The sequence below is a fragment of the Cyprinus carpio genome, chromosome B16 (assembly GCF_018340385.1).
Source record: "Cyprinus carpio isolate SPL01 chromosome B16, ASM1834038v1, whole genome shotgun sequence".
In the NCBI taxonomy this organism is placed as follows: domain Eukaryota; kingdom Metazoa; phylum Chordata; class Actinopteri; order Cypriniformes; family Cyprinidae; genus Cyprinus; species Cyprinus carpio.
The window spans coordinates 27,365,420-27,388,039 of NC_056612.1; the positions used below are offsets into that span (position 1 = coordinate 27,365,420).

General features: G+C 30.4%; 1 protein-coding gene across 3 annotated transcripts in view; it reads left to right on the plus strand.

Annotated features, from left to right (window-relative positions):
• Nucleotides 1–22,620, plus strand: part of LOC109060144 (mannosyl-oligosaccharide 1,2-alpha-mannosidase IC-like) — a 191,385-nt gene that overhangs the window by 164,312 nt on the left and 4,453 nt on the right. For 2 of the 3 annotated variants that reach the window (XM_042741782.1, XM_042741780.1), the window contains exons 5-9: nt 7,678–7,772; nt 11,355–11,481; nt 11,569–11,662; nt 14,465–14,580; nt 17,210–17,411. In XM_042741782.1, the coding sequence (XP_042597716.1) occupies nt 7,678–7,772; nt 11,355–11,481; nt 11,569–11,662; nt 14,465–14,580; nt 17,210–17,411 (634 nt within the window). The remainder of the gene's footprint in view (nt 1–7,677; nt 7,773–11,354; nt 11,482–11,568; nt 11,663–14,464; nt 14,581–17,209; nt 17,412–22,620) is intronic. The other variant, XM_042741781.1, reaches the window with a different exon arrangement.

Genomic DNA, 22,620 nt, shown 5'->3' on the forward strand with positions numbered 1-22,620 from the left:
TACTAATCAAAAATCAAGTTTTGATATATTTACGGTAGGAAATTTACTAAATATCTTCATGGAACATGATCTTTACTTAATATCCTTATGATTTTTGGCATAAAAGAAAAATTTATAATTTTGACCCATACAATGTTTTTTTGGCTGTTGCTACAAATATACCCCAGAGACTTAAGACTGCTTTTGTGCTCCAGGGTCACATATAATTTTTGGAACTGTACATGCTGTAGTCCATTTAATATTATTGAAAACGCCATTTTGCTCATGCTTTCGTAATTATTATGCTCATTTTGCATATATATATGTGTTAATTATAAATCAATTGCCTACATTAAATTTTAATGACAGTTGACTATGAAAGTGAAGCAGAATGACTGAGATCATGTGGAGGCTCGTCTGAGCATCAGTCAGCGCTGAGAGTCGCAGCAGACGCTTCCTGACGTTTGCTGAATCTCAGAAATAGAAGCTGACAGTCTGCCTGACTCCAGCCTTTTTGCAGCCTTTAAAAGAGCTGCCCCCCCTAAAAAACACCCCACATAACACCGTGAGAGAAAATGTCACAGAAAAACACACTGTGTATCATCTCTACAAGAAGAAAAAAAGTTATGATTTATCACTGCTCAAACTTCAAGCAGCCGTTCGTTATAAAACAGGTTCATCTGGACTCTATAATAGTGTTTCATAGCAGCACAGCATCAGTATTCAGTCTTATCAGTCAGTATCAGTATATCAGTCTCAATGTCAATGATTGAAACTAAACTCATATCAAGAGTTTGATACTCTCATGCCATAGGAGAAACATATAATAAATTTAATATTTCATATAATAATAATAATATAAAATAATTATATTTCTTAATAATTATGTTAATGTAAGCATAATAATAACAATTTATAATTGAATAATTTATAATAATTATTATTATATGAAATCTGCATATCTATAATAAAAAAAATTTTTTTTTAATTATTGTCATTACATATTCTTATATATATATATATATATATATATATATATATATATATATATATACACACACACACACACACACACAAATTTCTTATATTAATATTTAATATATTATTTTATATAATTATGTGTGTTTTTTGTTTTTGTATGTACATATATCTTATGTAATACAGTTATCTAGAATTAGGTTATAATAATCATATTGGATTATTGTTGATGTTATTATTATAATTTTTATTATATGCATTTTTAATTATATTTTAACTTAATTCTATTAATATATTTATTTATTTATTAAAAATCGTATTCATATGAATAATAATAATAATTATTATTATTATTATTAAAAATAAAATGATATTATTCTGTCAGGTCATACAAATATTTCTTGTATATGTAGTATTTTGTATATGTTCTTAATAATAATCCTGCTATTTTCTGTTGAAATAACCCAAGCTGAAGTTTTCACCAGCATTAATGCGTTGTCTCTGTCTTGTCTCCTGCGCAGACAACCTGAATTGCTTTTAAATGAACTCTTGATAAAGTCAGAAAGCAATCGTTGTTTTTGATTACCAAAGTCAGCACTCCATAAACAACTCTATTTGGTGACTTTTTCCATTTTCTTTGATCCACATCATTAACGTGTGGATGTTTCACAAAGCTGCTTTGGTCTTTATATTAGCCGCAGAATTATATGCACTGCAGTGTCTAAATGACCTCCCATGGTCCACTGGTTTATTCAGCTAAATCATAAATTTGCGGGTTGCATCAGTCATTCCTCACGGGAGCTGATCATTTATGGCTTCATCTTCCACCTCTCTTTGTTTTCTGGAGGTGAAGCCTTCAATCTGATGTTATTCAACAGTAAATAGCCCTTAAAAAGTCATTTCCAGTTGCTGAGCTGTGCACAAGCATCCTGAAATGAAGCAGAACATGTCTCTGCTGCTGTAAGGTGAATTGAGCAGATGCTGATGATGGGCTGCATTTCTCGCAGAGGTCAAAGGTCACATGCTTACCTGAGAGCTGCCTTCCCTCTCGAGTGTGTTTCCTCTGATGAAAATGAAACATTAACTCCAGGATGTGGTTTCTTTACCCATTTATGTGTATCTTTTGGAGTTGCATGTCTTCGCTGGAGAGGATTGTTGGTTTTTTGTGTTCAGATTGAAAGTGAAATCATGTTTGCGCTGTCTGCTGCCGTCCTTGATCAATACTGCACATTTCCCACCACAATCAGGATCCGTATGTCAGATACCATGGCAATTAAAGGAACAATTCACCCAAAATGCAATTTCTGTTATTATTTACTCACACTGACAGTTTTTTGTCCAAAAATCACAAAAATGCACCATAAATACACCATGGAAGTAGTCCATATGATGAATGCATTAAATGCATATAGTGACTTTGTGTAAGGAACAGATTGAAATTTCAGCTATAAAAATAAAGGTTCACTTTGAATCTGAAGGCTTTAGAAGATTTTCAATCCTCTGGTGCTCCTCGTTTTATTACAGTGAAATTAATCTACTATATTTACTATGTTTTTTTATGCAATATTTAATATTTTGAGTGAATTTTATATAAAAAAAATTAAGTTGTAAATAAAGCCTAAGTTGCAGTTTAAAGTATTTTTTACAAGAAAATACTACTTCATCTCTCTACCTAAAATTTCACATTTAACTCTGTTAGTTGACATTTCTTTGTCTTTATTCTTTGAAAAAATTATTATAAAGTAAATCGTACATCAGTTTTTTTTTTCTTCAGGGTATTTCATAAGTTATATGCCTACATCATCATACTTTTATGATGCTGTATTATAATTTAGCATCTTTTATCACTTTTATCTTCCCATCATGTGGGAAGTCGTGACTAACTGGTTAGAGATCGGACTCCCAATCGAAGTTTGTGAGTTCGATTCTCGGGCCGGCAAGGAATTGTGGGTGGGGGGAGTGCATGTACAGTTCTCTCTCCACCTTCAATACCATGACTTAGGTGCCCTTGAGCAAGGCATCGAACCCCCAACTGCTTTCCCCCGGGCGCCGCAGCATAAAATGGCTGCCCACTGCTCCGGGTGTGTGTTCAAGTGTGTGTGTGTGTTCACTGCTCTGTGTGTGTGCACTTCGGATGGGTAAATGCAGAGCACTGAATTCTGAGTATGGGTCACCATACTCTGAATGTCACGTCACTTTCACTTTCACTTTTTTTTTTTATGATGCTGTATTATAATTTAGCAGCTTTAAAGCATCCATTTCATTTCCACTTTATTTTATAAAAGTTATTTTGTGCTTCATGGAAGAAAGAAATGCATGCATTTGGAACGACATGAGGGCAAGTAAATAATGACAGAAGTATCATTTCTGGTTGCACTATTCCTTTAATATGTTAGTGTGTTATACTCTGGCAGGTGAAGCCTCACAGATGTGATTCTGCTGGAGTCGGTGTCTCCAGCTATGGGTCATTAGTGATCTCTCTGTCACGAGCGCAGGGGGCCAATCAGGTTGCTCTTCTCCTGTCCTTCTCATCTCAGCCCTCATTTCGCGCTGCACGAATGCATTAAGCAGGAGCCCAGTGCTTCTGAAGAGGCTGAAGTTAGGCCTTCTGCTGGTGACAAGAACTCTGCACTCAGTGGCCAACCACAAACTCAGATTGGTTTTTAGGATGAAGACAAAAAATATTAGTGTGTATGTATCATCGTATGTACTGTATGCATCATGTTTCTCTCCATATGTGTGTGTGTGTGTGTGTGTGTTGTGGTGTTGTGTATATATATAGATATATATATATATATATATATATATATATATATATATATATATATATATATATATATATATATATTATATATACACATATATACATACACAGTATACATTAAATCACATGTATGGGTCTTAAATATAATTATATAATAGTGTCTATGTTTGGAAACATTACTATTTTAAACATTACTAAAATAAATTTCTTCTAAACATAAATACAAAATATATATATACAGTACAGGTCAAAAGTTTGGAAACATTACTATTTTTAATGTTTTTGAAAGAAGTTTCTTCTGCTCATCAAGCCTGCATTATATTTTGATCAAAAATACAGAAAAAACCGTAATATTGGTGAAATATTATTACAACTTAAAATATAGTTTTCTATTGAATATACTTTAAAAAAAAATAATTTTATTCCTGTGGTGCAAAGCTGAATTTTCAGCATCATTACTCCAGCCTTCAGTGTCACATGTAACATCCAGTCTATCACATGATCATTTAGAAATCATTCTAATATTCTGATTTATTATGAGTGTTGGAAACAGTTCTGCTGTCTAATATATTTGATGAATAAAAGGTTAAAAAGAACTGCATTTATTCAAAATAAAAACAAATTTCTAATAATATATATTCTAATAATATATTTTCTTTACTATCACTTTTTATCAATTAAACACATCCTTGCTGAATAAAAGTATTGATTTTATTTAAAAAAAAGAAAGAAAAAAAATAAATTACTGACCCCAAATTACTGACCAGTAGTGTATATTGTTATTACAAAATATTTTATATTTAAAAAAATAAGCATAGCTTTTTTTTTTTTTTTTTTTTTTTTTTTTCTTTATTCATCAAAGTATCCTAAAAAAGTATCACATGTTCTGAAAAATATTAAGCAGCAGAACTGTTTCCCAACTTTGATAATGAATCATCATATTAGAATGATTTCTAAAGGATCATGTGATAATGATCCTAAAAATTCAGCTTTGCATCACAGAAATAAATGATAATTTAAAGTATAATAAATTTAAAAAACAATTATTTTAAGTTGAAATAATATATCACAATATTACTGTTTTTTCTGTATTTTTTGATCAAATAAATGCAGGCTTGATGAGCAGAAGAAACTTCTTTCAAAAACATTAAAAATAGTAATTTTGACAAACTTTTGACTGTATATATATATTATCTATATATATATATATAATATATATATATAGATTATATATATATATATGGTATGTGTGTATATATATGTATGTGTGTATATATATATATGTGTGTGTATATATATATTATATATATATATATATATATATATATATATATATATATATATATATATAATAAGTATAGATAAAGCTTATTTTATTTCAGCTAGTTGCAAGTGCAAAATTTCTCACGTTGAGTCATTGAATCATTTCCTTAACTGATTCGTGATTCATTCTGAAAACACCACCTACTCATACTCTGTGTGTGTTTTTACTTTTCTGTTTTTACTTTGTTTAGTTATAGTTATGTGTGTGTGTATGTGTCTGTCTTTTTTTTAATGTCTGTATAATTTTTTATTATTTTCTTATCTATTAGTTTTAGTTTCATTTTAGTTATTTCAGTACTTGAAATTAAGAAAAATAGAAATTTTGCATTGTCAACTAGCTGAGCTAATAATTTATTTATTTATTATTATTTTTATTATTTTACATTTTGTTTTATTTCTGTTAATTCTAACATTTTAGTGTTTAAGTTAATTATAATAACCCTAGTGGGTATGTAGCATATATATTTTATAATTTTTATTTCTTTTCATTTCTTTCAGTTACATAGTTACGCCAGTAGTTAGCAGCAGTTCATTCATTCAACTGATTTAGTCATGCTGATTCAGTCAGGAACAAAACAAGTCATTGAATCATTTCATTAACCGTTTTGTGCTTCGTTCAGAAACTAAACACCACCTACTCATGCTGTATGTTGCTCGTAGATGAACAACATTTCTATTTTAAACTATTTTTGTTTCAGAGAAAAAAAAAAAACAAAGTAACTGGCAATATTGTGTCTATAAAACTGTAAATTGCAGTCATGCTGTTGAATATCAGCAAATGTTCATCTTTAAAAACACAAAGCTATAGAGACAGTTTTGTGACTGATGCAAAACTTGCTTCACTGAAAATAATGATAACTTCAGTGCAGTTCATTGATGTTGATTAATTCTAATTGATTCAGTTCAGTAAATGATTCTTCTGACTGAATCAAAGTCTTTTGAACTATTCATTAACAGAACTGACTCATAAGAATCATTCGTTCAGTAGTCAGACTCCATCTTTTGATTTGTTTGTGAATCATATGCTATCACATTGTTTTTCTTTACAGGACTCAGTGGGAAGGCATTTTCTGTCATTATTTTGCGAGTCCATTTATTGCATCATATTAAGTACAGACTGCAAACTCATTCACAACTCAGATAAATATGATTTATTTTGGTGCCAAACATCAGTGTTTCTTGTACCGTAATAAGCTGCTACCTTGTTGCTAAGGTGTTCTGAATGGTTGCTATGTGGTTTTAGTGTATCAAGTGAGAAGAGTCCTGAGATATTTTGATCTTCAGTACAACTGTATGGGATTTTTTTTTTTTTTACACCCGTTTTATCTCCCACCAGGTGAAAATCACAAGTCTGATATGGGACGAGTTACAATCTGAAGTTTAATACTTAGGTTTATAAGTTTGTTCAAATCCCTCAACCTAAATCGAAGCAATAATAGTGATGTTTGCCTTAGCAAGCAGCACTTAAAAGAGCTTGGAGAGAAATATCTCTGTCACCGGCCGTATTTTCAGCCGTCTTTGTGTTATTGCCGTCATGAGTGTTAAAAACACGTCTTGAGATCTCAGTGTTCTGCACTCGGTTTCTGCACATTCTGCTGCACAACGTTAAGTTTAAATCAGTTTTGAAAACTGATAAACTGGTTTGTTTGGGTTCAAGATGTTTGAAAGTCCATTTTGGGTGTATTTGAGAAATATTGCTGTTGCACTTGAAATATAACAAGGACAGTAAGCTCTAGTGCGAGTTTTCTGCACCTCAGACAGCCAAAAGCAATTTCTTCCTTCTTATTTAATGATTATCAAATATGATTTTGAAACAAACTGTTATATATATATATATATTTTTTTTTATTAATTTTTAATTATTCTGATAATTGGACTCTCTAATGTGTATTTGAAATGTTTATCATTGCATTTTTTTTATTTATCTTTTTTGGCATACTTGCAATACAAGTTTGTGTTGAGCAAAGTCTTTTTGTGCTCAACAAAGCTGCAATTATTTAAGCAAAAAATATCAGTAAAATTGTGAAATTTTTATTACATTTCAAAACAACTGTTTTCTGTGTCAATAAATTGTAAAATATATTTTTTTCCTGTGATCAAAGCTGTATTTTCAGCATCATTACTCCAGTCTACAGTGTCACATGATCTTCAGAAATCATTCTAATATGCTGCTGCTCAAGAAACATTTCTGATTATTATCAATGTTGTAAACAGCCCAATATTTTTTGTGGAAACCCTGATACATTTAATTTTTTTTAGGGTTCTTTGCTAAATAGAAAGTTCAAAAGAGCAGCAGTTATTTGAAACGGAAATCTTGTGCAACATTATACAGTAAATGTCTTTACTGTCACTTTTGATCAATTTAATGCATCCTTGCCTAATAAAAATTGTAATTTCTTTCAAAAAGCATCAGTGAATCATAATACAAATGAAGAATTTTTATCAGTTGCTGCATTGAACTCATGTATCTGACTGTTTTTGATGGATTGCATGGGAGGAAAATGCAGCAAACGTGTAGAATATGGGCTCTGTACATGCAAGAGAGTTGAGGAAGTGTGTGCATGTGAGGAAACAGCTTCATAGATGTGTATCCTAGTTGTTAACCGTTTACTCTTCTGGTTTGTTTTTTGCAGATATTTAAGCAAAAGGTGGTGGAGCTGGGTGAGAAGTTGTTACCAGCCTTCAACACACCCACCGGCATTCCCAGAGGAGTCATTAACCTGGGCAGGTGAGCATCTGACGCAGCTTCGACCGTCCCATTCACAATGCCATGTGTCTCAAATAATAGGCTTTCTGAGAGAAAGAGACGCTTTCTGGCACTCCTGCCGCCCACCTGGCTTCCATTCGCCCACCGGCTCGCTCTGACAGCTGCAGGCAAATTTAATTAACTGATTCTCACACTAATTCCAGTTAGATGAGTAACAGGTCCCGCAGATGGGCTGGGAGAAAGAGCGCTCACAAAACTCAAAAACAAAAAAAACCAACTCACCATCCAACCAATCTTTCCATCCAAAGATTCAAATTTAACATATGCGCAAAACTGGAATATCGCATTAAACATTTGCGAATAAAGCCCCGTTTCCATCCAACGAGTCAAAGAGAACAAAATCGTCACTTCCTGATAAACTGGAACTAAATATCTCTAAGAAAACTAGGAGAAGCCACTGAATATAATAATTTTCATATGTAATAAATGACTTGCGCTTCAGAGAGAGCAGACGTAGCATAATAAATGCAGTCATTGCTTTTAGAGGTGGATGCCTACTGTTGGAGAACGCAGTCATGTAAGACAGTAATTATACAGAAATACTTTGATGACAGACTTTGCTCAGGCAGAAACAACATATAGATGCTGTGAACGAGATCGGTCCGCTGGTTAGTCGAGTTATCTTGTCTCATAGCTTTTTCAGTCACATGACTTTTTCAATGTGCATGGTGGCAATTTTTTGGTAAATGTGTTTCTGTTGTAGTTTATGCACATTTTTTATTATCGGATAAAAAGTTTATCCTACTCAGTACATTTTTTTTATGCGCATTTTCAGAATCTATGCGCATCTTGACGTTTCCATCCAGTGTTTTTTGAAGAATGTGCATAAAAAAAGGTGGATGGAAACATAGCTACTGCATTCGCGCTCTTATTATGACGTTTACCCTGCTGGTCAGTGTCTTTCTTTTGAAAGAGAGCATGCTCTTCTGCTCACCAAGGCTGCATTTATTTGATTAAAAATACAGTAAAAAAAATAAAAAATTGGAAATATTATTATAATTTAAAATAACTGTTTTTTATGTGAATATATGTTCAAATGTAATTTATTCCTGTGATGCGCAGCTGAATTTTCAGCATCATTACTCCAGTCTTCAGTGTCACATGATCTTCAGAAATCATTCTAATATGCTGCTGCTCAGGAAACATTTCTGATTATTATCAATGTTGAAATCAGTTACTATTTTGTTACTAATGCATATCAGTACTAATATATCTGGCACACACAGTTGATTTAATATCTATTTATAGTACACAAATATGTTTAGAAATATTTAAAATATATTTATAGTTTAATAATAGTACTTAATATTTATTTACATACATAATTATAAAAATCTTACAGTTTATATATTATTATTGGTCAAATTCCAATGCAGCATCACACGCATATTTCAAGGCAAACAAAAGTAAATATGCAATAATTGTCTTCTGTTTAAATTAAATGGGCTTTAAGTCATTTCTCCCACTTGTGAACTCTTTCTGCCTTTTGTTTAGCAAACTCTTAGTTGTTTTGTGGCGGTTTCGGTTGGTTTTTCTGCTTTTCCTCTTCCTCCCGAGACGTCAGTGCTATTGATCGTTGCTTCAGAAGGGAAGCGGTGTGTGTCTCGCTCTCACAAAAAGAAGCAGACACAAATAATCTTGTGAATTAGTTCCACAGTTTCACCGAAGCAATCCTGCAGGGAGGAGCGAAGCCCAAATCTAGAGCGGTTCATTTCAGAGTTCATTCAGCATCTCTGTCTCTCTTTCTTGTTTCTCTCTTCAGTTTTTTCCCCATTCGATAGGGGTGAGACCTTTAGCGTAAACACAAGCAGAAGCATCTCCGTTTTGAACAACCGATCAAATTTTAATGCCATTTAATCAAAACAAAGAATAAAAGGCTCTGGATGTGCTGTTCAAACTGCTCTTCAGATATTTACATAGTTGCACACAGACCATAACACTACAAAAATCAGTTTAAATCAGTATTTTTGTCTTGTTTTCCAGTAAAGATAGCTAAACATTGTCAAAAGATCAGTTTGCGTGAGAAGAAAAATTTGGTAGCTCAAGCCTCTGTATATTTTATTGCATACTGACAAATACACTACCAAAATATTTTTTTTTATTTTTGTCAATAAAGAATATCTAAAAATCCTTAAAAGGTCAATTTGCACAAGATGAAAATGTGTGGTTATGTGTAACATAACCCTCGCTATATTTTGTTGTATAATGACTAAAAGCAATATTTTCCAGTAAAAATATATAAATAAATAAATCTTTAAAAAATCAATTTGCATGGGAAGCAAAAATTGGTAGCATAAGCCTCAGTATATTTTATTGCATATCGACAAAAACACTAAAGCATTTTTTTTTGTAAAAATATACAAACCTCCTTAAAAGATCAATTTGCACAAGAAACAAAACTTCGTAGCATAAACCTCAGTATAATTTATTGCATACAAATACACTTCAAAAAAATCATTTATAATTTGAAATTTTTGTCTATTTTTTTCCCAGTAAAAATACATGAACTTTCTTTAAAAGATCTATTTGCATGGAAAGCAAAAGTTTCACTATATTTTGGTGCATACGGACAAATGCACAACATAAATTATTTCTAATTTCATGTTATTTTCAAGTAAAAATATCTAAACATTTAAAGAATCAATTTGCACAAGAAGCAAAACTTCTCAGTTTATATATATATATATATATATATATATATATATATATATATATATATATATATATATATATATATATATATATATATATATTTAACTCAATGTACTAAAATAACTAACTAAAAACGAGTTAAAAATTCATAAAAAGTGTGTGTGTGTGTGTGTGTGTGTGTGTGTGTGTGTGTGTGTGTGTGTGTGGTGTAAATATATATAAACACAACAAAATTACAAAATTAAATTTTTCTATTTTTAAAAAACAAAAATAAAAACTGATTTAAAATATGAATAAAAACTATAACAGTATCTACAATAACACTGAAAGAGACAAATGCACTATAAAAATATTTTAATCAATATTTTTGTCTTGTTTTACAATATGAATAAATATCAACAAAGAATCAATGGGAAAATAAAATAAAATTAATTCATTCCATTCCAAAAAATATTTTCCATTACCAAATCCCAATATCTTGTGCAGTTTGCGGTTTTGTTTTAAAGATATGACCAAAATGACTGATTAAAAATATAGTTTTCTAATCTCAACTGCGTATTTAACACCTTAAAATAAAATAAATGCATGTTATTTTTAGTTGTTTTCATGAAGATAATGTGTAAATGCATCTTTTTGGTGGTCAAAACCTTTGTGGTAGAAGAATGCTTTGGATTTTTGATGCAAATCACCCGAGATGCTCCCAGGTGCAATACATTCTATTTCTAAGCCTGTATTTGTATTGTTGTTCTTCACTAGAATCTTTAATGGCATCATTATGGATGAGTGCTGTGTGAGTCTCTCGTGTGGGATGCGGCGAAGGCTTTTAGCAGCTGTGTGTTAAAGCGTGTGCTGATGTGCTCTGTGTTCACGGAGCGGCTCTGCTCTCTGTTGCAGTGGCACCAGCTGGAGTTGGGGCTGGGCATCGGCTGGCAGCAGCATCCTGGCAGAGTTCGGCACGCTGCACCTGGAGTTCCTTCACCTGTCCCAACTCTCCGGAAACCCCCTGTTCACAGAGAAGGCGAGAGTCCTTTACGTGCTGATGATTCACGCTGAGAGGTCGGGATACGGGCCGTGAATGAACCCTATGATTTGTGTTTTTCTTTAGGTGATGAACATCCGAAAGCTGCTGAACAAAATTGAGAAGCCTCACGGTCTGTATCCCAACTTCCTGAGTCCCGTCAGCGGCAACTGGGTACAGCGTAAGTAACACATTTCTTCATTTAGCAGAAACTTTTATACAAAACGTCCAAATGAGAAATACAAGAAATTCAAATCATTTCATTCCAGCAGGAACTACACTACTTTTATATATATGTATATATATATATATATATGTATATATATATGTATATATTATATGTATATGTGTATATATATATATATATATGTATGTGTGTGTGTGTGTGTGTGTGTGTGTGTGTGTATTAATAAGAGTTATTATAATAAAAAATATTAATTGTTATATGATTATAAAATATTATTAAGTACAATAAGTTATTACAATAATATATATATATACAATAATTACAATATATATATATATATATATATAATATATATATATAGACAATATTTACAATAATATTTTATACTATGTAATATTCATTATAATTATGTAATTATAAATATTTTACTATAAATAAATAAGTATTATATTTATATTTTAATTTATCTAATTAATTGTCTCAGCATAAAATAAAAAGATATTTTTAAGATTTATTATGATTAAAATAACTTATTATATAATTATCAAATATTATATAATACCGTGAATAAATATCAAAATAGTTATTGTAATACTAATAAAAATTTGTATATGATTAATATAATTATAATAATACTATTTTATACTACACACACATATGTAGTATTACTTTTAATAAATATGATCATATTTCTATTCATTAATAATGTAATTCTAAATTTAAACATGCTTTGTACTATAAATATTAAAATATTATATTAAAATAATTAAATTGTGTGCGTGTGATTATATAGTTGTGTATGTATTTTATTTAAATATTTTACTATAAATAAATATTAAGTGCATTTAATAAATTCTAAATATATTTAATATAATTATAAATATATTTTTGTACTATAAAAAAAATAATCAAGTGTGTGCCAGATATATTAGCTTTATTAGTGCAGTTTGTTGATGCATTTCTTGTTAAAACAGGACGATCTAGAAAGACATACCAACATGCAATGCAAAAATATCTTAACTCAAAAAATAGGCTTTTTAATTCATGCAAAATAGACAGATACATGCACATTTGGTGTGAATTATGATAATATACAAAATATTTAATAAATAAATATGCAAGGTGTGAGAGATTATATAATTTAGCTAACAACGTCTCTTCCTAATATGTGGGAAAAGCTGATTTTTGTGCACACAGACTTAAACCATGTGAAGGTCTGAAACAATATTTTGGTTTAATGCCATCCTCATAAAGTTTGCAGAACAAAATTAATGTCAGTGAAAAAAAAAACACATCTTCAGACTTGTACAGATGTATTATTTTGTTGTGTCTCACAGGTTCAATTTGTGATTGTCTGCAAAGCTGCTTTCTATATTTTAAGCAGACTGAAATAGAATTAAGTTCGTGAAGAGCATAAATTCACTGGAGGATGTCCAGACTTTAGACTGCTGCTGTAGACATTTATTTGTGTTATTATTTGTTCTGGATTTTTCTCTGTGGCGTCTTTGAGTTTCACAGTGCAATTATTCTGGCACACATGACACGGATTGAGCCGAGCAGGGACATGAGCCCACAGCCAAGAGTTATTAAAATGATAATAAATCCCATTACCTTCTGGAAATTGAATCTTTCAGATTCACCTGAAAAACAGGAGAAGGTGTTTTTTTCTTGAGCGGGCTGAATGTAATCTGCGACTGCAGTGCTAATGAGCTAATGAGCGTCAGTGATAGTGATGAGAGCGTTCTGATTTACATGTCAATAGAGCGCAGGGCGGATCCCGACATTCCTGCCATTGTGCTTGTTGACTCCGATTACAGAACCCGGATCATCCGTGAGCCCAGCACAATGAAGGGAGTGCATATTAATAGAAAGCATTCGCTTATGATCCCAAGAAATAAAACAGAATGAATTGCATGAAACCTGCTGATATTTAACCTCAAAAACAAAAATTTGGATGGAAATGCACAATTATATTTAAAAATATAATATATATATATATTTAGATAGATAGATAGATAGATAGCTTGTATAATTAATTCATTAATCATTTATATACAGTATTGTAAATTAAGTATTATAATTATATATATATATATTAATTATAATAAAGTTATATATATATGATTTATTCTAAGTATAAATGTTAATTATTGTATAATAAAAATATGAAGTACCATAAATAATATTATATATATATATATATATATATATATATAATATTATTTTTTATAAAATATTTTCTACATGTAATTTCTATGATTTATTCTAATCATATAATTAAAATATTTTTACTATAATTGTGAAGTTCTATTTTATATGTGTGTGTGTGTGTGTAATTTATTAAAATTAAAATTATTAATTATTATACAACAAAAATATGAAGTAGTATAAATAATATAAGCATATTTCTATTTTATACACTTATGTATTTTATACAGAAATTATATGATTTCTTATAATTACATAATTGAAAATATTTTTACTATTAATAAATGTGAAGCTCTGTCTCTCAGTTTTTTTTTATTATTATTTTAATATTTATTCCGATTTATTTTAATTGAAGCATTTTAATATAATTGTGTCTGTTTTTGATCATCACAAATGTTTTTATGTATATTTTTTTTTCCTCTGTGTAGACTTATTTCTGTTAAATTCTTATTGCTTCTAAAATGAGGCTTCATATTCTTCATTCATGTTTTGTCATGATTTTTGAAGTCAGATACATCCTGCACAGGTTTTCTTGTGGTTTACCTGGTTTGTGTGATTCAGACGTTGTTTTGCTCTGTTTTTTCTCAGATCACGTGTCTATCGGAGGTCTTGGGGACAGTTTCTACGAGTACCTGATCAAATCCTACCTGATGTCAGACAAGACGGATCAGGAGGCCAAGAAGATGTACTACAGCGCCATGGAGGTACACACACAGCGCTCGTACAACTCACATGCTATTTCTAGTCTTCTGTATGTTCAGTAAAAATAAAGAAGTAGAAATGAAATGCGCCCACCTGCACAGAAGGTAAGTGTGTAAAACAGATTGCATGCTTTAATTTAAGCTTGATTAGATAAGTTTAAGATTAGTTTCACCTCATAATGATCTGAGAGGAGAAATATAACAGAGCCAACACATTCTCACTTAATTAGCATATTATATTTTTTTTCATGACATAATGTTTTCCTCCGCTTGAAGAATGAGGTCTGCCAAGATATTAATTACATTTATAATCAGGAGAGGCCAATTTCATCCGCCTGATGTTAAACTATCAAACATGTTATCAAATATCCAGTGCTTTGTGCAATGCTTTTATTAGTTTGAGAGGTTTTATTGGTGGAAAAGTTGATGTGAAATGTTTGCATCTGATATAATATTTGATGTTTGTCTCAATAGTCATGCTCTGATTTTGATTTCACGTTGACTTGAAGTGGGTTGTTTTACATCTGATGATGCAAAAAATGCAGAAGAAACCTGTGATGCACGCGAAAAAAAAAAGCATCTGAACGAGGTTTTGTGTGGACTCGCAGAACAAAACCAAACGATGAGTCATTCGCTATTGATCGTCCGTGATGGTTTACGCTGTTTTCTGCTTCCCTAAAGAGGTGCAAGCATAAAAAGTAAAAATCTCAGGGGTGAGGGGGGCAGAGAGAAGAGACTCGGGCAGAAAGTGTTTTCTCGTATAGTCTTTGCGTATTTTATACACCTTCGAGTCTCAAAGTCCCGATAGAATCTCAATGAGGCTTGACTTCAATTCTCCACGCTGCATACGGTCTTATACTATACATAAAACATTTCATGCATAAACGTCACCTCCTACAGCAATATGTGCACACCGTCCTGCTTTTATATGTGCTTTATTGAAATCCAGCGTCTCCTTTATTTCAAAGCACTTTACAAAGCGAGCGGATGTTTCTTCACTCTCACACAAAACACATCCAGCCTTCTGTGCTTCACACAAACCGCCACGACTAATACCATCAATAGCCTCAATATATCCAACACCCCATCACCCAAAAATCATTTCAGAAAGAGCTGGAATTCACTGCTACACTGTTAAAGACTTTTTTTCTTTTTTTTTTTTTGAAGTTGAAGATAAAACAAAAGGTATGCTTTGCAAAAATAAATAAATAAATAAATAAATAGAAAATACTGTCAGTCTTTGTACCTCAAAATTTCTGTTTTTAAAAAAACCTATTAAAAAGTATTAATTAATTGATGTAAATTTGAGATAAAATACAAATATTACATGAAAAATAAATTACAGTTGTAGAGTTAACGTACTAAAATTACTAAAATTTAACTAACAAATAAAGCTTTATAGAAGTATAAAAATAATAAAATTACTAGAAATTAAGCTAGATTGAAAAATACAAATAAAACCTTATTTAAAATTGTAATAAATAGTATATAAATCATATTAAATGAAGGGTTTCAGTTTTGTTAGTAAGTGAATTGACTCTTACAAAAAAAGATGACTTTGTCTTAAAAAATGTTTAAAAAAGGGAAAATACTATTATTAATAGTATTTATAATAGTATTTAATAAAAGAAAATACTATTTCTGCATTTCTTCTTCAAAATTACTGTTAAAAAGAAAATACTATTATTAATATTATTTATAATAGCATTTAATAAAAGAAACAAAAATATTTCTGCATTTCTTCTTCAAAAGTTGTATATATTTTAAAAAAAATTATTTTTAGTTATTTTGTTAATTGAAGCTAGAATAAGATAAATATTAGACGAAAAACTTAAATGTTGCCTGGGCAACAAACTAAAATAAGTTGAAGTACTAAAATTACTTAAGGTGAAATAAATTTGAGCTATATACTGTAGAAATATGGAAAAATTATAAAATGGCAAAACCTTAACTAAAGCCTAAACTAAACTGAAAATGTAATCATAAAAGCTCATTTAAAAATTATCAAATACTAAAACAATATGTAAATCATGTTAGCTGTTTAGTTAGTGATTTGACTTTGAAAAAAGATTATTTTTAAAGTTGTAAGTAAAACAAAAAGTAAGTTTTATAATATTTCAGTCTTTCTACTTCAAAATTAACATTTTATTAAAACTTAAAAATGATTTCCATTAATGGAAATCAATGAAGCTGGAATAAAATATTTAATAAACTAAAAACTTTTAAAAAACAATGAAAATTAGAACTACAGTAAGTTCTCAAATTATATAGAAATATGGAAGCTAATAAAAATTGCATATTTTTATAAATTAGTAACACTAAGTTGAAAATATAAATAATAAAAGCTCATTTAAAATATTAATAACAACTATAACAGTATATAAAATCATGTTTATTGGAGGTGTTGCTGTTTAGATAGTAAGTGGGTTTTTGAAGTATGTTTTTTAAGACATAGTCTTTAATTCAGAATTTCATGTTTAATTCAGTGTGTTACTTGCAGTTTCATTGCAATTATTTGTAAAATTAATTTACTAGCAATTTCAAAGCAAATCCTAAAGCAGGTTTTTTGCAGTCAGTCTATCCCAGCCGTGTTGTATTTAGCAGACCGATCTCGCTGTGTTTGTGTTTGCAGGCCATCGAGACGAACCTGGTGCAGAAGTCTCCGGGTGGACTGACGTATGTGGCCGAGTGGCGAGGAGATGGGCATCTGGCCTGTTTCTCCGGCGGGATGATTGGGATCGGCGCTGACGACGGCCCGGCGGAACAGAAGCAGCACTACCTGGACCTAGCCGCTGAAATCACTCACACCTGCCACGAGTCCTACAGCCGCTCAGGTCAGAATAACACTGAACAGCATCACTCCATCATACAGTCAGCTCTTTAAAAGGCTTTCAACTACATACTAAAGTTATTTTAGTATCATTTATACCATTACAGTATTTTCTATATTATTCATTATTATATTTTTATTTTAGTTTAATTTTGAATGTAATTTTGTTGTTTTTATGTGATTTTCTATATATATATTTTTTCATTTAATTTTAGTATTTTAATACTAGAAATTTAGTAATTTAATTTTAGTACTTAAATAATTTGAATAATTAGTATTTTGTTTTTATATTTTCTAATTTTAGTTTTAAGTAATTTTGTATTTTGTTGTTGTTGTTTTAATTAATATTTCTATTTACTTTTATTTACTTTTTATTTTTTTGTCATTTTAGTTCTTAAAGGGATATTTCACCCAAAAATGAAAATGCTGTCATTAATTAATTACTCACCCTCATGTTGTTCCAAACCCATAAGATCTTTGTTCATCTTCGGAACACAAATTAGAATCAGAATCAGAATCTTTATTGTCTTTTTACATAAAGTACAACAAAAATTATGTGCAATCCTATTTCAGTGCAAAAATAAGGTTTACAGTTAAAACAACCACTAAAATAAATAAATAAATAAAGTAATGAAGATATTTTTGGGATGAAAATCCGAGAGATCTCTGACCCTCCCGTAGACAGCAAGTTCGGTCCTAACACGATAATAATATAATATATTATGAATTTATGTTAGAATGAAAGACATAAAATTTCATTAAAAAAACCCTGTTTTTTAGTTTCAATGCGATGCTGAATAACGGAAATAAGTTTGATGAAGTAGTAAAATTACTAAAACAAAAAATAAATTCAAGCTATATTATATATATATATATAATATATATATATTATAGATATATATATTATTATATATATATATAATATATATATATGTATATATTATATATATATATATATATATATATATATATACAAAATAAAAATCGCAAAAGCATATAAATTTACTAAAAAACTAAAATGAAAATATAATAAGTTATTATAATAAAAGCTAATATAAATATTACTAATTCTCTCAATATTAACTACAACTTTAGCCTCAAACTCCTAATTTGCTGCTTATTAATAGTTAGTAAGCTAGTTGTTAAGTTTAGGTTTTAAGGGATCTAAAATATGGTCATGCAGAATAAGGCATTAATATGTGCTTTTATTAACAACAAGTTAATAGTGAGAATTGGTCCTTAAAATAAAGTGTTACTATATTAATAAATCATATAACAGTATATAAATAATGTTAAAATAACGGTGGTGTGAAGTCAGACGGAGGGTGACTCAGAAAACAGCTCCTGTGATCTTAAGAAACGTCCTTTGTCTTATCTTTCTCCTCATGCTTCCAGCGCATCTGTGTTTCCGAAAACCCAATCTGCTGGTGCACTCAGATAGAGGAAGGCCATTACTCTGCTGGATAATCACAGACACAAACTGTTGCTTTCTCAGACATCAGAAGCAAACAGATGAGATGAAGCCTAACCTGCTTCAGATCAGAAATAGCTCTTCACAGCGCTCTCATCAGGAGGATCCAGACGCTGCAGATTTAGCTGGAGCGGAGGACGAGCGATAAACACCACGTTTGATCTCGTCTCAACACACTATTTCTGACCTCGCGTCTCTCGTAAAATAAGATCCTCAGAGCCGCGGGGCATGAGCAGGATATGAATGAATCCCGCTCAGAACATGCCCGAGTCAAACGACAAATTAGCATTATATATAGCAAGAAAATGAAGCAAAGATATTTTCACCCCCAAATTCTCATTTCCAAAATGCAAAAAAAAATTATTAAAGTGAAAAATTGAAGTATTTATATTCATGCATAGTCTTGTACATAATGTACTAAGATTATTATAGTTAACTTAAATTAAAAGTGAAGCTATTAGAACTAACTATTAAAAACATTTTCATTACATGAAATTAAATGAACTGAATTGTAAAATATAATTATCATATTTCAGCTCATTTTAATTTAATTTTATTTTATTTTTTATTTCAGGTTTAACTTGATGAAAAAAACGTTATAGATACACGCACATAGTAAAATTTGTAAAATGTATTACTAAAACTAGTAAAAATACTAAGAAAAGAATAATTAATATAAAAATAATAATAAAAACTTAAAATCAACTAAAAAGATATAACTACTGAACATGACAAAATTTGTAAAACTGTATATACTGTAATATATATATATATATATATATATATTATATATATATATATATTTTACTAAACTTTTAAATGAAACTGGAAATCTAAAAATTAAAACTTATAAAAATTATAATAATATCTCAATGCTAAAATAATGTTACAGTATTTCGTTTATACTGCAGTAAAAATATTACTGAATTAAAATTATTTTATTTAAATAATGAGATGAAATCTAAATAATAAAATTAAGTTAAACTATGAAATAGTGGTGCAAAATATAATTTATTTTATTTATTTAGTAATTTTGGAATTAAATATGATCTGGACATGTTTACATGAGATTTGTTTATATCTTGTTTTATATCTTGTATAATTTTTTTAATTCATGTTTATGTGTCTCAAAGCTGTCTTGTGTTTTTCTTTTATTAACATATTCTCTTCATTATAATAAGCCCCACTGCGCCATGCAGAAAAAAAAAAAAGTTGTTATATTAAATACATTTGGAGAAGCATCATTCCTTATATTGAGAAGTGTCATATTAAAGTTGACAGTGTCATATTAAAGCTTCCCCGTGGGAGAACCTATAACAACCAAAAAAAAAGATAATCAACAAAACAACAAAAAAAAAAAAAAAACGTATTCCACTTAAACACTTTTCCAGGCTGAAGTGGCATATATTGCTAAAGAGACAAGGGATTGAGACAAAACAAACCAAAATCAGTATGCAAATGAAAATGTTTATTCAGATGAGAGTTTTTCTCCCGGACCGGGGCTGCTTGTAATTTTAGATTTAAGGGGCATAATGGGATACATTTGTGTTTGTTATGTTATGTTCTGCTTTGAAAGCTTTGTGTTTTCATAAAGACAGCTAGTGATTGTAGTGCACACAAACACACACGCTGTGTTTACTGGCTCAGATTTCTCCACGCTGTAAAAACACAAAGCTCAGTATTTACACCAGCCGAGAAATCAGCATGAGGGAGATAGAAGACTAACTAGAGCTTTTTTTAGTGCATATAAAAAACATGCATGTGTTCTCTTCATGATGATTAGGCTGTTGCAGTTCAGTCAGACTGAATTCACTAAGCTCTACTCTGTGCTTTGTGTGCTGGGTTTTCTTATTGCTTGGTTTCATAAGTTCATACAATGAATGTGCTTTTCAAAGATTTTGCAGATGAATGATGGTAAAGGCAACCAGAAATGCAGTTATTTGACAACATCCAGTGATGGTTGTGGTTGCCAGATCAGTGCTTTTCTCTTAAATTGATGCATATGGAAGCCCATTTCCTCCATGTAAGATAAAAAATAATTATTAGGTACGTCATAGTTAATGATAAAAAGTGACAATTATAACTTTATAAATTGAATTATGACATAAACCTCATAATTAGGAGGAAAAAGATGATTTTATGACACTATGAAATTATGAACATTCTATCTCAATATGACTTAGTATGTCAATTTCAACTTTTAAATTCATTCAATCTCATAATTGCGATTTTTAAAAGTTTAAATTATGACGTACTATGTCATAATTATGAGATTAAAAAATCAGAAATATGAGGTAAATAGTCATTTTTGCCTCATAATTTAATCTAACTACTGGGGTGCCTCAGGGCTCAGTTCTTGGACCACTTCTCTTCTCTGTCTACGTGACCTCACTAGGTTCTGTCATTCAGAAACATGGCTTTTCATATCACTGCTATGCTGAAGACACTCAACTCTACCTCTTATTCCATCCTGACGATCCAACGATAGCTGCTTGCATGCTCAGCATGTCTAACAGACATTTCTTGCTGAATGAAGGACCGTCATCTTCAGCTCAAACTTGCCAAGACAGAACTCCTTGTGGTTCCATCAAACCTATCACAATTTCACCATCCCGTTTGGCACATAAATCATAACTCCTTCAAAAACAGCCAGAAACCTTGGAGTTATGATTGAGGATCAGCTAACTTTCTCAGACCACATTGCTAAAACTGTCCAGTCCTGCAGATTTGCTTTATTCAACATCAAGAAGATCAGGCCCTTTCTTTCCGAACATGCTGCACAACTCCTTGTTCAAGCTCTTGTTCTGTCCAGGCTGGACTATTGCAACGCTCTCTTGGCAGGTCTTCCAGCCACTTCTATCAAACCTTTACAATTAATCCAGATCGTGGCAGCAAGATACATTTTTTAATGAGCCGAAAAGAATGCACGTCACACCTCTGTTTATCAATTTGTACTAGATACCAATAGCTGCTCGCATAAAATTCAAAGCGTTGATGTTTTCTACAAAACCACCACTGGCTCTTCACCCCTTTACCCTACCATTTATTGTCATTCTTCAAAAATCGGCTAAAAACACGTCTCTTCCATCTTTATTTGACCCTCTAATTCTAGTACTCTCTATTCTAGTTCTATTCTTAGTCTCTTTTAGACTTGCACTCTGTTAATTTACTAGCTGCTTGTTTTCTTACAAAAAAAAACTAACACTAGCTTTTCTAATCTTTTTGTACTCTATTTATTTGTTTTCTTTTTATTTATTATACAATTAACAAAAGCAAAAAAGGCCTCTAACACTAGCTTGCTCTATTCTTTTTCTATTCTGTCTGTTTTCTTTTTATTTATTATATAATTTAAAAAAAACTTTCTACATGTACTGCATTAAGCTAACTGAGACTTGTTATAGCACTTGTGTATCATTGCTCTGTTGTTGATTTTGATTGCTTCTGTTGTCCTCATTTGTAAGTTGCTTTGGATAAATGCATCTGCTAAATGACTAAATGAAAACGTAAATGTAATTTCGACTTAGTATGTAAACTTTGACTTTCTATATCTAATTATGACTAAGTATGTCATAATTTTGACTCTAAAAGTCATAATTTCAACTTTTTAAAGTCATAATTTTGGCTATGTCATAATTTCTAATTTTATCAGTATTTTTGTCAGTATTACAACTTTTTAAATCATACTGTAATTTAAACTTTTCATCTTATTGTAATGACTTTAAATTTATATTTATGGCTTTTT